General features: G+C 36.1%; 2 protein-coding genes across 5 annotated transcripts; one reads left to right on the forward strand and one right to left on the reverse strand.

The window, feature by feature from the left end:
- The first annotated feature begins 947 nt into the window (after positions 1-947).
- LOC115966650 lies at positions 948-1,715 on the forward strand. The gene has a single exon (XM_031085842.1). It carries the CDS (start codon positions 948-950, stop codon positions 1,713-1,715), a length of 768 nt encoding a protein of 255 aa, XP_030941702.1.
- Positions 1,716-5,276: 3,561 nt separating this feature from the next.
- On the reverse strand, positions 5,277-9,090 carry LOC115966234 (muscle M-line assembly protein unc-89). 4 transcript variants are annotated; one of them, XM_031085483.1, is made up of 10 exons: positions 8,755-9,090; positions 8,281-8,345; positions 8,124-8,185; positions 6,964-8,028; positions 6,789-6,864; positions 6,568-6,690; positions 6,362-6,481; positions 6,189-6,284; positions 5,836-6,041; positions 5,277-5,747 (listed from the first exon to the last, which is right to left on the reverse strand). In XM_031085483.1, exons 1-10 carry the CDS (start codon positions 8,945-8,947, stop codon positions 5,477-5,479), a joined length of 2,277 nt encoding a protein of 758 aa, XP_030941343.1. In that variant the 5' UTR covers positions 8,948-9,090; the 3' UTR covers positions 5,277-5,476. The 4 variants fall into 4 exon arrangements, with proteins under 4 accessions (XP_030941343.1, XP_030941344.1, XP_030941346.1 ...); XM_031085484.1 differs by having other exon boundaries at positions 6,371-6,481; positions 8,755-9,089; XM_031085486.1 differs by lacking the exon at positions 6,189-6,284 and having other exon boundaries at positions 6,371-6,481; positions 8,755-9,089.
- Between the last annotated feature and the right edge of the window lie 6,056 nt (positions 9,091-15,146).

Raw genomic sequence — 15,146 nt, forward strand, 5'->3', positions numbered from 1 at the left:
CTCTCTTCTTCTATTTTCCTTTTATTTTTGGGACATGAGTCCTAATCTGATTCTTAACTTTGGTTACAAACACCACACTACCACAGCGTCCTTAGATTCTTTACAATATTCCTACTAGGGGCACACCAGAAATGCACATATATGTTTTTTTTTTCTTTTTTTTCTTTTTAAGAGGTTTGATATTTAGTTAATTGTTAATGTGGGGTCCAATAATTTGTGGCCCTGGCCCCTTTTTACATTGGGGCCCAAGGCCCGAGCCGAGAATAGGTAATAAAAGCCCAGATAGTCTTAAGACACAGCCGAGGATGATTCTATCCTCGGCGTATCCGAGGTCTCCCTGGAAGGAAGGGCAAAAACGGTATAGGAACAGTTTGGGAAAAAATCTGAAAATATCTAGGTTAATAGAGAAAGGTACGATGGAAAGTATAACAACCAAGGACAAAGGAAAAGATGTCCTTACTGCCATTCAATACTCTGCACCTGACAGAGCCATACTCTTCAGCTTTTACAACCACCTCCAACCACTCTAGGTATGGGCTGATGGGACAAGTATCAGCCCTGGAAAATCGAACCCACACGTGGACGTTGGATAAGGGATACAGACTAGTATAAAAGGAAAAGTAAGCGATCCGGGGAAAGGGGCTGGGAAAAATGGCCAAAAACCAGAGCCTCCCAGCCCGTCTCCAGAAGAAAGACTCCTAGGGCGAATACGATTTAATTATATATGAACACTACGAAAAATCCACTGTCTGGTGACGAAGACCTAGCCTTTCAAACCCACGCTCTATAAATGATATTGTTTGGGCCTTTTTACGTGCGAACCCAACCTTATTATGGGTCGTCACAAATCGTGTCCTTACAGTTAATATAAACCTTAAACTCTCACTTAAGTTGCAATGTCCTCTTGTTATTATTATTATTTTTTTTTTGGTTGGCACATTTATATAATGCATTACTCCTATGCTCTTAACCCCACCTTCTATAATAATGTTATTGATTTGGCTCGTATGCACAATCCTGCTATTTTGATCCTAACTAAGACTAAAGCTAGTGGTGATAGGGCGAAAAGGATTGCTGACAGGTTGCCTTTTGATGGGGCAATTTTTACTAATGCTATTGGTTTATCTGGTGGTTTGTGGTTGCTTTGGGATAGTTCTCGAGTGAGTGTAACAGAGCTTGCCAAGACAGAACAAGAAATTCATGCGTTGGTCACTCCAATTTATTCCAATACTCCGTGGTTGCTATCTATAGTTTACGTCAGTCCAAGATTTGTAGAGAGGTGCCTTCTTTGGGATAATTTGAAGACTGTGTCTGAACTTCACTCCTTTCCTTGGGTGATGGCAGGGGACTTCAATGAGGTTCTGATGGGGGAAGATAAATATAGGGGGAGAGCGGTGAACATTTGTAGAGCTTTACGATTTCAAGACTGTCTTGACTCCTGTAGGATGATGGACATAGGTTTTTCTGGGACCCGTTTCACATGGTCAAATCAGCGTCCTTTATCTTATCTCATCCAAGAAAGAATTGATAGGGTATTTGTCAACGCAGAGTGGAATGGTTTATTTCCTGAATCTTTTGTTCAACACCTTAAAAGGGAGCACTCTGATCACTGCCCGGTGTTGTTGTGTCTGAATAGGAGTCAAGATATCAATTTTCTGCGTCCCTTTCGTTTCCAACCAATGTGGCTGACCCACCTGGACTTCCTAGGGACGTGAGAGAGGCCTGGGCCAGCCCAACTAGGCTCTCTGTAGCAGTTTCAACTTTTGTGGATAAAGCAAGGATATGGAATAAAAATGTTTTCAAAAATTTATTTCATCGAAAGAAAAGAGTTCTTGCCAGACTTGGGGGTATCCAAACAACCATGTCGATCAATCCTAATAATTTTCTAATGGATTTGGAGAGAGATTTGAGAACTAAATACCATGAAATTGCCAAGTTGGAGGAGTTTTGGGCGATGAAATCCCATATAACCTGGCTGGTGGAAGGGGATAAGAATACTAGTTTTTATCACACCTTGGCATTGGTTCATAGAAGGAGAAACCGTATTTCATGCTTGAAAGATAGTGTTGGTAATTGGATTCAAGGGGGAGGAGAAATAGCTATTATATTAGAAAAAGGTACTCAGACCTTTTTTCTTCTAGTCACAACTATGCTTTCAAGGCTGCTTGGAATCCTCCCTTTTGGAACAATAGTCTTAATGAGGTTGAGATAGAAAACCTTATCTAGCCAATATCCAACTATGATATTATTGTTGGTTTGTGATCTCTTAAGGCGTTTAAAGCTCCCGATCCCGATGGCCTTCATGCGAGGTTTTTTCATCGCTTTTGGTTGTTGGTGGGTGATACTGTGTGAGAGGAAGTGAAGGGTATTTTTGCCTTGGGGAGGATTCTGAATCACCTCAATCAGACTATCATCACTCTTATTCCTAAATGTCAAAATCTCGAAACCTTTAACCATTACCGTCCTCTCAGTTTATGTAACACGGTTTATAAGATAGTCACTAAGATCATTGTAGCTAGACTAAGGCCCTTGCTTCCTGGACTTGTTTCTCTGCTTCAAACAGCTTTTGTGCCGAGTTGAAAAGGGGTTGACAATGCCATTATCGTGCAGGAGATTATTCACTCAATGTCTAGGAAGAGGGGTAGAGGTGGTAGCATGGCAATCAAAATTGACCTGGAAAAAGCCTATGACCGGCTTGAATAGAGCTTTATCAGAGACACCCTCACCCTTTTCAAGATCCCCAACCATCTGATCACCTTAATTATGAGTTATGTCTCCTCTTTGTCCATTTCCATTTTGTTCAATGGAGGTGCCTTAGAGCCTTTCCATCCATCAAGGGGTATTAGATAGGGTGACCCCCTCTCTCCATAGCTTTTCATATTGTGTATGGAAGTTTTGGGAGCTTTCATTGCTGATAAGTGTAATTCCAAGCATTGGAATCCCATCAAGGCTTCTCGGAGTAGTCCGGCCTTCTCTCATTTATTCTTCGCGGATGATTTATTTCTCTTCGCAAGGGCTAACCAGAAGAATTGTGTGGCGATTAGGGAGGTGTTGGATTCTTTTTGTAGTATTTTAGGCCAAAGGGTGAGTCATGAGAAATTCTGAGTTTTCTTCTCCCCCAATGTGCCTTTTGAAGTTAAGGTTGATTTGGGTGACATCTTGGGCTTCCGCTCTACTCCTTTGTTAGGGAAATATCTGGGGTTCCCTATTAAACACTCAGCTATTTCCCAAGACTTCGGGTTTATTATTGAGAGGGTGCAAAGCAGACTAGCCGAGTGGAAAGCTAATTTGCTTTCCTTTGCGGGTAGGCTTGTTTTAACTCAAGCCGTGACCACCACAATCCCTAACTATGCCATGCAATGTATTGCTCTTCTCGCAAAGATTCTGAATAGCATTGATAGACTTAGTCACAATTTTCTCTGGGGTTCGTCAAAGAGCAAGAAGAGGCTTCATTTGGTGAGTTGGAAGAAAATTGCAAAGCCTAAGAAAGATGGGGGTATGGGTAACCAAGCAGCCAAAGCTAAAAATGTTGCCAATCTAGCCAAGTTAAATTGGAGACTTCATACGAAGCCTTCCTCTCTTTGGGCTAGAGTCCTCTCCCAAAAGTATTAGTCCTCGAGGAGGTTGTCCAATGCTCGGTCATTCAAGTCTTGTTCAACTACTTGGTCAGCTATCCGAAAGGGTGAATCAGTCTTTAAAAAAGGAGCGAAATGGGTAGTTGGCAAGGACAGCAAGCTATCTTTCTGGTTTGATAAATGGTTAGATAAAGGTCCTTTGCGGAGTTTAATTGCAGGACCCCTTAATAGGGGGGAAGAGCAGATTGCCTTAAAAGATGTGTTTGGGTTCTCGGGTTGGACTTGGAGTGTATGCTTGTTCTCCTTCCCTGACAAGCTGATCTTAGAAATTAAGGCTACCCCCATTTCCTTCTATGCATGTAATGTGGACCGTATCACCTGGTCTTCTTCTCCGAGTGGGATTTTTGAATTGAAAGAAGTTCATAAACTTGCAAGTTTGGATGAGGAAGGACACTACATATGTTGCTTTGATGGGGACGGGATTTGGAAGGCCTCCACTATCCCAAAAATAAAGTGTTTTGTGTGGCAATGCTTATACAAAAGCATTCCAGTCAGCACTATTCTTGCAGCAAGAGGTATGGATGGTTTAGAGTCCATTTTACATGTCCTTAGAGATTGCCATGTTGCTTGCAATCTTTGGACCTCTTTATCTCCTCTTATGGCTGAATCTATTTTCTTTGGTTTAAACTCCTTAGAATGGCTTAGGCAGAATTGCTGCAACTTTAACACTTCCCTTAATTTGGATATTAGATGGGGAATCATATTTTGTTTTGGTATACGGACTCTATGGCTGAATAGGAACAGTGTGGTGTTTAGACATGAGAATGGGCAGCGAAATCTAAAGTCTGATGTACTTGCAAAAGCAACGAAATTTGCCTATATTGGTATCGATGCAAAACAGACCTCAACCCGAAGGCAGATTGCAATCAATTGGCAATTTCCTCCTCTTACCTGGTTCAAGCTTAACTCGGATGGCTCTTCGCTTGGTAATCCGGGGAAGGCGGGTGGTGGAGGTTTAATCCGAAATGATAAGGGAGAGCGGCTGAAAGGTTATGCTAGGAATGTGGGGTTTTCGACTAGCGTGGCTGCGGAACTATGGGCTTTACGTGATGGTCTCAGATTATGCATAGCTCTCAAGCTTCCTGCTGTGATCATTGAATTGGATGCCAAGCTTATAGTTGATCTTCTGCAGAAATCAGATGGCCACCGGAACTACATTGATGCTCTTGTAAGTGATTGTAAAACTGAGTTAGGAAAATATTCCTAGAGTCCAAATTAATCATTGTTATCGTGAGGCAAATAAATGCGCTTGCTAGAAGAGGAGATATGCTCTCCCAAGACTTCGTAATTTTCTTAGACCCCCCGGTGGAAGTTTCCTTGCATTTCAGTGACATTAGAAGATTAAATACTTAGTCTTAAACATTAGGCGAGGTATTGCCACTTGAGTGATATAAGTTTAGGGAAAATACTTGATATTTTTATAGGTATCAGTAATCTGAAAGAAAAATCATTATAGGTGCAGTGAAACTGTGTTTTCTATATTTCTCTTCTCTTATCACCTTTGTCGATTCAGGCTGCTTTCATGTATTTTATCCATTGATATTTTCAGGAAAACTAAAAAAGCAGACTCCATGTGTCCTTCATGAATTGGAAAAGATACCCCACCTCAATAAAAGAAATATGTCAAAACATAGATGTAGGAAAATAATCAATTAAATTGCCTCTCTCTTTTTAAATGAATAAATAATTAAATACTAATCATTTCTGAATCTCAAATGTTACAACATACACACATTTGCTTAAATGAACCAATTCCTAAAAGCAGGAGACAGTAAAATTTAAACAAGAAAATACAATTCAATGATGTTATTGAACAACACAGGATATCATACCCTCAAAAGTTAAATTTGATGGGAATCACCTTTCCTTGTGCAGCTCTTGGGCACATGGATGCTATGAAAATTTGGCTCCTTTGGAATGGTTAGAGGCCTTCTTCCCCGTGACAATGACCGTGAAGTAGTTTGAGTAGAAGCTTTAGTTCCTGGGGAAGCACCACTCTCATATGGCTTTGCCTCTTGTTTGGGTGTTAAAACTGTTGATGAGGTTTCTTTAATCACACTGAGTTGACCAGATGTCATGCGGGAAACCATTTCTTTCCTGCTTGACGTAGCTCTGCAAGAGAAAGAGAACTCAGCTAAATTTATCTCAGAAGTCCACATAAATTTAAGTCATGAAGGACTGGAAATAGCTTACAACTTACCCTCCATGCTTTGCAAGTTTTTGTTGTATCATTGGTGATTTAGTCTTTTTTAAGCTGTCCTTCAATTTTTGAGCTGCTCCATGTTCCACCAGTGAAGTAGGAAGGTTGGCTTTCTGGTATGTAGAAACAATTCGTCTATGTGTAGGAGATGATTTTCGTTTCACATCTACTTTTGTAGCCTTGATGCAAGTACTTCCAATCCTTATCTGTATATTGTCACTATAGATTTTAGTCTCAACATAAAATAAAAAATAAATAAATAAAATAAAATAAAATAAAATAAAACTTCAAACAGTAGTAAGTGGGACATGATTTTTTCTTCTATTTACTTTCTTTATGTATTAGAGGCTTACAGATTGATCATCTTTTGTTAGTCTTTTTACTTTCTTTTCACCACCTTCACGCATATCATACACACGTTCACTTATTCCATGGGATTTTTCATTTTTCTGAGATCAATTTAGAGGTGTCAGAAACAAAGAATCCCCATAATGAGGGGGAAACAATAGTAAATAAACAAGCTTACTAGGATTACATTCTGATGCATTCTTTCTGAGTTTCTAACAAGAGGCCTTGGAGCTGTTGTAATTTCTTTCAGGGGTGCGAGTTTTTTCTCCAAGTTTGCTTCCTTAAGAATCCTTCTTTCCTAAAATAACTTAATTGGCATCAGATGTGAAGGAAAATACTGTAACTGTTTATTTAAACAAAACAGGGCTGAAAAAGTTCACATACATCAGTTCTTAGCCTAAAAGGCTTGGGATTTGTGGGCTTTGGTTTCCTATACTTCACCCCTTGTGCAATGGTGGCAGCAGAGATGGAACTGTCTTTTAAAGTCTTACCTGTTACTCGGTTAACCTGCATCATTTTTTAAGTAAGGAAATGAGACTATGATGAACAGTTTTTCTAGAAGTAGATGTAACAAAAATAAATATGATGTGCTAATAAGAGACAACCTTTTGTGAAACTTTTGAAGTCTCATGCTTCCCCAGAGTTATCCTTTCACGGTGGCCATTATTCTGATTCTGCACCCTGCAGTCATTTCACACAAAAACATTGTTGATACATGAGCTGCAAGAAAAAAAAAGACCATCATGATAACAAGAAATTTAGAATGCTCAAGTTCAATACCTGTTAACATCTGATGCTAAAGCATTTTCCTTGTCATCAATATCTATGACTTCACAGTCATTTTTTGTATCATCACAGGTCAGGAGAGCATTTTCCTTATCGTCGCTTTCCTTGACTTCATGGACTTCCCTTTTCCCTGAACTTGATTTTACTTTCTCCTCACAATCACTTCTTTCACTGGTCCCTTCAGCTGCTCCACTAAGAGATTGGGAGTTGGGAACATCTTTCTCTACTGAATCCCTCTCTTCGGAACTTGATAGGGCAATATTGTCACCTCTTGAGGAATCTGAGAAAACATCAACTGAATTCTCACCTTTCTGTGATTTCACAGTTTTCAAACACTCTTCACGCCCATTTTCTTCACTGCTATTAGAAGTACCTGATGCAGAGCACCCTTCAAAAGAACCACCCCTTGATTTCTCGTCTATATCCATGTCACTAGAATCATCCCCTTCACGGGGCACATGATCATGATAGGGTTGTTTGCCTATTTCATCGTTCTTTCTCTTCAAGGTTCTTGAAGATTTGGCTTCCGGGACCTTGCAGCTGTGAGAATGCAAGGAATTAAAAACCCGACTTTTAACTTCTCGTCCTCTTAATGGCTTTCTTGAAGCATCTCTAGGCAGTGGTTTGTTATGGCCTAATACTTGCTTCTTTCCACTGGTGATCTCAAGCTTCTTCATTGCTGCACACATTGTTCTCACAGAAGTATTCAATTCTGAAAAAGGCTTTGCCTTTACTGCTTTCTTTGGTGAGTTAAAGACTAAAGCCTTTGCTATGACTCTATTCTTTGGCACAGCAATTGATGTTGCTTTTGGGTTCCGAACACTTCTAAATGTATTAGGATTTGAGAGGGGCTTTCGATTCCTTGGAGTAGTAAGAGCCTTAGCCACATCAGAAGATTGCTTTGCCTTTAAATTTGGGGTTGCATTGAGCTTAGCAGGTGGCCTGGCTTTCAATTTGGTCTCAACCACTTTTTGAGAAATTGAAGACATGATGGCTAATCTTGATATTCTAGACTTGGATGATTTCGGGGGAGCTGTATGTGGGCATTTCACATTTGCACTAAAAAAAAAAAAAAGAGAAACATGTTAAAAGCCCAAGTGCAAAAATCGAAATAGTTAACAACTAAATTGGTGCTTGTCTATATATTTATGTACCCTGGGGCTTTTCTATTTAGGGCTTTTCGAAGGCGTATATTGGGACTTCTTGCTGCCATGACCTGTATAATTAAAAAGCCATCATCTCTAACTTAGATCCAACAGTAGAACCACTTTTGAGGAAGAATTAAAAACTGAACAAAAAACAAGGACTAACCCGGAGAACAAAATTTTTGTAGATGGCTTCAGAATCGATTTCTTCCTCATGCTTCCGGTCACATCCTAAGACACAATTAACATAAACATAGCGCAACTCAAGTCAAATTGAGTAAAAATTGTGAGACATATATTGAGCTCAAAAGTCAAATCAAATTCCATTAAAATAACACTAAGCACTAAATTAAGCTATTAAAAATGGATGATAAGGCCTTGTACAATGTGGGATAAACCCCATTAGCTGCATGATCCACCAATCCTTGAAAGTCTTGGGGAAGAAGTCAATTTGAGCTGTTCATTTGGTTCATAATCTTATTTTAGCTTTATTTGGCCATACCCAGTTTTTAAAAATCACTTTTTTGAAGCAAAACGGTACTTTATCTACTTGTAGTAAATAAGAACTAACTAATTTGGCTAAGTCATATAAAGTTTTCAAAGCTTTGAGATCAGTAGAGAGTTAAGAAAAGTGACAGACCGACACGTAAGCAGAACCAGAAGCGATCGTCGTGGTCGGGGCGGTAGTGATCGGGTTTGGTGAGGTCAACGAACTTCGGCGCCTCGATCATCTCGTAGAACTCGTCTCCTCCTCCGCCTCCTCCGCCGCTGCCGCAGCATTCTTCTTCTTCATCACCGTTGATCTGCATTAGAATTGCCTGTGGTTCCTCCATTGAAACAGAGAGAGAGAGAGAGAGCTAGGTTTAGAGAAAGTCGTGGAGAAGAGGAGTGTATTTTGAGTTGAGTGAGTGGCACTCTCTAGGTTTGGGTCTTGGCTCTGGGAGATTGGCATCCCGAGGAGAAGAGGAAGAGTTTTAAATTTCTCGTGGGGAAGTAGCCGTTGGAGAAAAAAAAAAAAAACTTTTTTTTTTTTTTTAAGATTCGGACAGGTTGGTCAGAGAAACGGCATTTTATGGGCGTTTTCGTCATTTCACCTCTCTTCTGGATTGCCCCGACCCCATCTAACCGGATCTCTTAGCTGGCCGCCCTACTAGCCTACTTGACCAAGAGCTCCACTTACAAACCCAAGCCCAAGCCCAAGCCCAGCAGTGTATTTTTATTTTTTCCTTCTTTTACTTGAATTTAAAAAAAAAAAAAAAAAAAAAAATTGTTTTTAGATTCAATATATTTTCATCCTATGCCATCTACTGAATGATGATTTGCATTTTAACTTTAAAGGCTTTTGATTAAACTTAGGGTTGTAAATGAGCCGAGTTTTATCGAGTATTGAATGTTCAAGTTTGGCTCTACAAAAAATATAAAATGTTCAAACTTGGCTTGAGCTTGAGCTTAGCTTGACTTGGCTTGATTCATTATTCAAGTAGAGCCCAAGCTCAATATCAAGTTCATGAGATCGAGATCCAATACAAGTATATTATCAAACTCATAACAAGTATATTATGATTATCAGGCCTATTTGGTTTGAACAATTAATCTCAATGCCTAATTAACTAAAGGTTTGATAATATATGAGTTAATTGTTCAAACTCATGTCAAACTTATTACAAAGTACATAAACCAACCTCAGCTTGATTTGTTTCTTTTTTAGCCTTATTGTTAACAAGCATGTTCATGAACAATATTTTTTGCTTGGAATCAATTCGTTTTATTAAACAAGCCTAAAATTAAAGCTTAGATTTAGTTTTTTGCTAATAAACATACAAACATGAATAAGCATTTTATTAAGTCAAGCCTAGGTTTTTTATGAACGGATTGGTTCATTTACAATTCTAAATTAAACTATTTTACTCCCTACCTATGAGATATCCTGAAAACACCATGCATAGACTATTTTACTCCCCATCCATGAGATATCTTGAAAACACCATTCACCAATAGTACAATGGATGAAATTTTTTTTTTCTTTGTTATAAATTTTATATGGAATTTTGCATATTGTCTAGGATAACATTAAAAAATCGGAATATTTTTATAATAATAAAAAAAAAAAGAATTAAAGGTATTTGTTATTGCGTGATAACTTAACTTTGGACTTCTATCTTGTAATCAAAAATAATAATTAATCAAGAAAAGATAGAGAATTTTTAAGTTTTCTTTTTTCTATTTTGGGGGATACCAGTTCAAATAATATTTGTTTCAATTATCAAATTCCCCAACACTAAAAAGAATATCAAGCTTAATTTTTTTCTTTTTTCTTTTTGGATAGAAATTTCAAGCTTAATTATGGCTCTTGTAGCAAATGGTGTTAGGGCCTGCCTTATATGCTCAGGGCCCGAGTTTCCACTGTTTGTTTAAAAAAAAAAAAAGAGTTTTCATTGAATACAATAGGAAAAGAAAAAAAAAACACTCATGGTGATTTTTTTTTTTTTTTCCTGAAATCACTCATGGTGAATTGTTTAAAGAATGTTGACCTATGAGATGTTTCACATTCTATTTTTTTATAAGCATGTTTCACTTTCACATTCAGATAATGACGTTAGAGACCCAGCCAAAATGGCCACACCTTTTCGAGCTTTACTCTTTTGGACTCAACTGAGGCCAGTGTTTTTAATCCCAGGAGGCCAGGACCACACTTCACACTTTGACAATGTAATGTGTAGGGAGAGAGCAGTGAAATACAGTAGCTTATTACAATAGTACTTAGTTTTAAAACTTTTCATTATTGTTTGAAAATCTTAAAGTATAGTAATATCTTTCCATTTTATATAGAACAAAATTTCTAATTTTTATCCGATCAAAAAAAAAATTCTAATTTTTAATTCCCATTAATTTGACACTTTTCTTGTTTCTTAATTTCTGATTTGGATATTCATAAAAGTATTTTTTTTTCTTTTTCTTTTTTTCTTCTAAATCTTACAAAATTCTTATCTTTTGATAATGTTAATTTACTATTGTTGAAAATTTGAAAAACTTGAATGTGACCTTGAAAATCTGGTAATACAATTAAATTACAAGGCTCTTAACATCATTACAAATATTACAAATATTAATAGAACTTAGATAATGTATCAATACAATAGAATCTAATTGTGCCTTATGGTTTAATAGTACCTTTCAGTTTCTTGCCCGAAGAGAACCTTTACAAATTGTTCATCCTGACTTATTAGATAATAATGATTGACATAAAAGGTAAACTACACACTTAGTTCTTATTTTTTACACCTTATATCAATTTAATCTCAATTTTTTAATTGTGTCAATTAGTTTTTAACTTTTTTATTTTGTGTCAATTTGATTCTTTCTGTTAAGTATTGGATGAAAAATACTGTAACAAATGATACAAATAAAAATTGCCACCTCAAGGACGCTTATACAGCCATGTCAGATTACATTCGAAAACAAAAACAAAAACCTTAATGGAATGTCAGAAACTTATGTGCTTGCAATAAGTGATTGACAGACCAAACCAAAGGCTAATAAGAGCACACATGCTTCAAGCCTTCAACATCCATAAACCAAAGGCTATAAGAGCACACATGCTTCAAGCCTTCAACACCCATTTACTTTTCACCTCTCAGACAACTCCATTGTAAACGTTGAGCAAACTCACAACCCAACAAACTTCCTCGCCACTACCCAAAAAACTATCTCCTGAACCACCAGGGCACCACCATCGTCCAAATCGTCGCTTAGATCGATCTGGCGCTTAGCTCGGTGTTGGAGTGAGAATAGGATCTTTGCCCAACAAATGGATCTTCGTCAACCTGCGTGCATGGATTAGATATGAATTTTTGATGGGTTTCTAATGGGTTTGACTTTGATGTTAGATTTAGGTGGTTGATGTGTCTCTGTTTGGGTTTTATTGTATTTGGTGATGTCGTGCCGTGGTGGTTGCCTCGTGGCTGTTTGAAGCTTTTCATGTTTTTAATCTTCAAGTTTGGACTGATAGTTCAGTCTAGAGTGCAAGAACGTGAATTACTGAATTAAGGTTTATATATATATATATATATATATATATATATAATAAAAAAATAAAAAAGTATATGATGTAGTTGTACAAGTGCCCATTTACGTGGTAAAAAAAAAAAATATGTTAACAATGTTTTAGAACCATGGTTAACAAATTATTTTAAGAAAATTTTATGAGAAAATAAAAAAATAATTAATATTTTAACAGTTTTTTTTTATATAAAAATTATGTCAAACTTTTTTAAAAATAAATTATTATCTATTGTCCCGAGGCACCTATTAACGTAACCCTATTAATATCAAATCAACATTTCCAATTTACTCAATCAGCATTTTTTATCTAGAAGATAAAAATTAATTTACCCTTTACATATATAATTAGGTGGTATTTCAGTACTTCTCTCTCTCCTTAAGCAAGTACGTTTGTTTTCATTTTAAATATTTAAATGTAGATTTTAACTCGTTGTAAGGATTATTTCACCATTTGACAACAATATTAATTTATAAGAATATGAAAATGAAAATAGGGACAAAATGGGCTTTTGTCCTTTTCCACAAAAGTAATTAACCTTTTGCCCTTCTTCCCAAATTAAATAGGGAAATGCCCCTCTTTTGAAACTCGACTTTCTCAAAATCGAGTTAAAAAAAAAAATTCTAAAGCCCTATAGTGACGTTTTTAAGGACCTATAGTGACGTTTTTAAGAACCTATAGTGGCGTTTCGTAACTTGATATCCATAAAATCGAGTTATAGGCAATTTTATTGCCTATAACTCGATTTTATGGATATCAAGTTACGAAACGCCACTATAGGTTCTTAAAAACGTCACTATAGGTCCTTAAAAACGTCACTATAGGGTTTAACTCGATTTTGAAAAAGTCGAGTTTCAAAAGAGGGGCATTTCCCTATTTAGTTTGGGAAGAATGGTAAAAGGCTAATTAGTTTTGTGGAAAAGGGCAGAAGCCCATTTTGTCCTGAAAATAGTGCATGACAAACTAAAAGCCGTTTGATACTAGTATATTTAAATAACAGTTTTCAGTATTTGAATAATAATAACACTTTTAATATGTATTTTTATAACACTTAAATACATATTTTCACAATATTAAAAATTGAACAACAATACTAAAAACCTCCTACTAAAATGTTAGACGCAAATGCTGCAAGCACCACGAGATAGTAATCGTAAATACGCAGTAATGGAAGTTGTCGGGATTCCGTCTTACTATTGTTAGACGCAAAAGAGGACCTTTTTGTTTGCGTTTTGGTCATATCTTGCAAGCTGCGGTTGCTAACCACCATCTTGCAAGTGGCATCTCCTATGCACTCCAAAATAGAGTCAATACCAAGCTCCACTAACACAACCACTAAATTTATTATATGAAGTTTTACCTCCATAATATTTTCACTATTTTCATAATAAATTTTAACTGACAGGCCATTATAAGTTTTTAATTTAAATCCACTACTGAAATTATTTTTTTACCCACTAATAACAGCAAGTAACAATCTGTCACATAAAATTTTTTATGAAAATGTTGTAGACATATATTTTTTATTTATTTTATATATATATATATATGTCTTTTCCTTAATTTGGCACATTAATCCAATCGAAGTGATTAGAAAAATTAAAACAAAAAAATGAAAAAAAAAATGTTTAAAGGAAACTACACAGAGTGGATTGAACTCACTCTACTCAGTTGTGGAGAAACATACATACTATTTGAACTGCAAAGGTTTATAATTAAGACAAAATTTATCTACAAAATTAGTTGTAACTTTAGGTTATAACCTTACTTAATATCTTTTTATTAAAGGTGAAAATTTCGACAAATCCATCATTGGATTACGTCTTCCTCTTATATCCTCCATGCTTGCAAAATTTTTAAAAAATTAAAAATTAATAGTTATGTCATCAATAAATTTTTTTTAAATTGTAAGTTTTTGTAGTTTAAAAGTATGCATAAAATATAAACTTATAGATCATATTGTAAATAATATCCAATTGATACAAAATTTGACATGTGTATTAAGAGCGTAAAGAACATGTAATTCAATGGTTAGATTTTCAAAATATATAGTAATTTTTATTTTATTGAGTAATGTTGTAGCCTTAGGTTATAACCAATTGTGTAGCTAAACTTTGTCCAATTAATTATGTATAAGAGAAGAAAGTTTTATTAATTTTTCCAAGAGATTTATAACTCAGTGCTATTAACTTGCTTATTTCATCTTCTCAAAAAAAAAAAATATATATATATATATATATATATATATTGTTTATTTCATGTGGATAACATAGGTCCACATTTCCTACTTATTTGTAAACAACAAAAGAGAACCACATTTCATGTGCGACACTCTTGCTAGAATAGGATCTCTTCAAGATTCAGATATTCTGTATTATGATTCCCCTCCCTCTAATCTGTTAGATGTTTATCTTTTTGACCTCTATGGTCTGTTTCATTTCAAGCTTTGTCCTAAACTTGATGTAGTTGATTCAATTTCTTAGTTTCTTGAATGAAATTCCCTTTTACCAAAAACCAAAAAAAAAAAAAAAAAAAAAAGAAGAGAGAACCACTACTAATTTTAGCACTGGCTCTAACTTGGCAAGAAATGCTAGTCGGTAATGAGGAAAATCCAGCTAAGGTAAAGCTGGCTACTAAAAGAGAACAAATCCAGTAAAGGTCATGAAAACCATATGACTGGAGTTCGTGTGAAACGGGACTTAGATTGGGTCCAGTGTCTAGTTGCATTGGACTCATCCAGAAACAGGATGTTTATCTTTCTGACCTCTATGGTCTGTTTCATTTCAAGCTTTGTCCTAAACTTGATGTAGTTGATTCTATTTCTTAGTTTCTTGAATGAAATTCCCTTTTACCAATAAATAAATAAATAAAAGAGAACCACCAGGGGCGTAGCCAGGAATACATATTTGGGGGGGCCGGGTTGTAACGCAAGGTAGACAATATAACGCATCCATTGAAGGTGAGTATTCCAA

Source organism: Quercus lobata, chromosome 11, assembly GCF_001633185.2.
Source record: "Quercus lobata isolate SW786 chromosome 11, ValleyOak3.0 Primary Assembly, whole genome shotgun sequence".
NCBI classification, from domain to species: domain Eukaryota; kingdom Viridiplantae; phylum Streptophyta; class Magnoliopsida; order Fagales; family Fagaceae; genus Quercus; species Quercus lobata.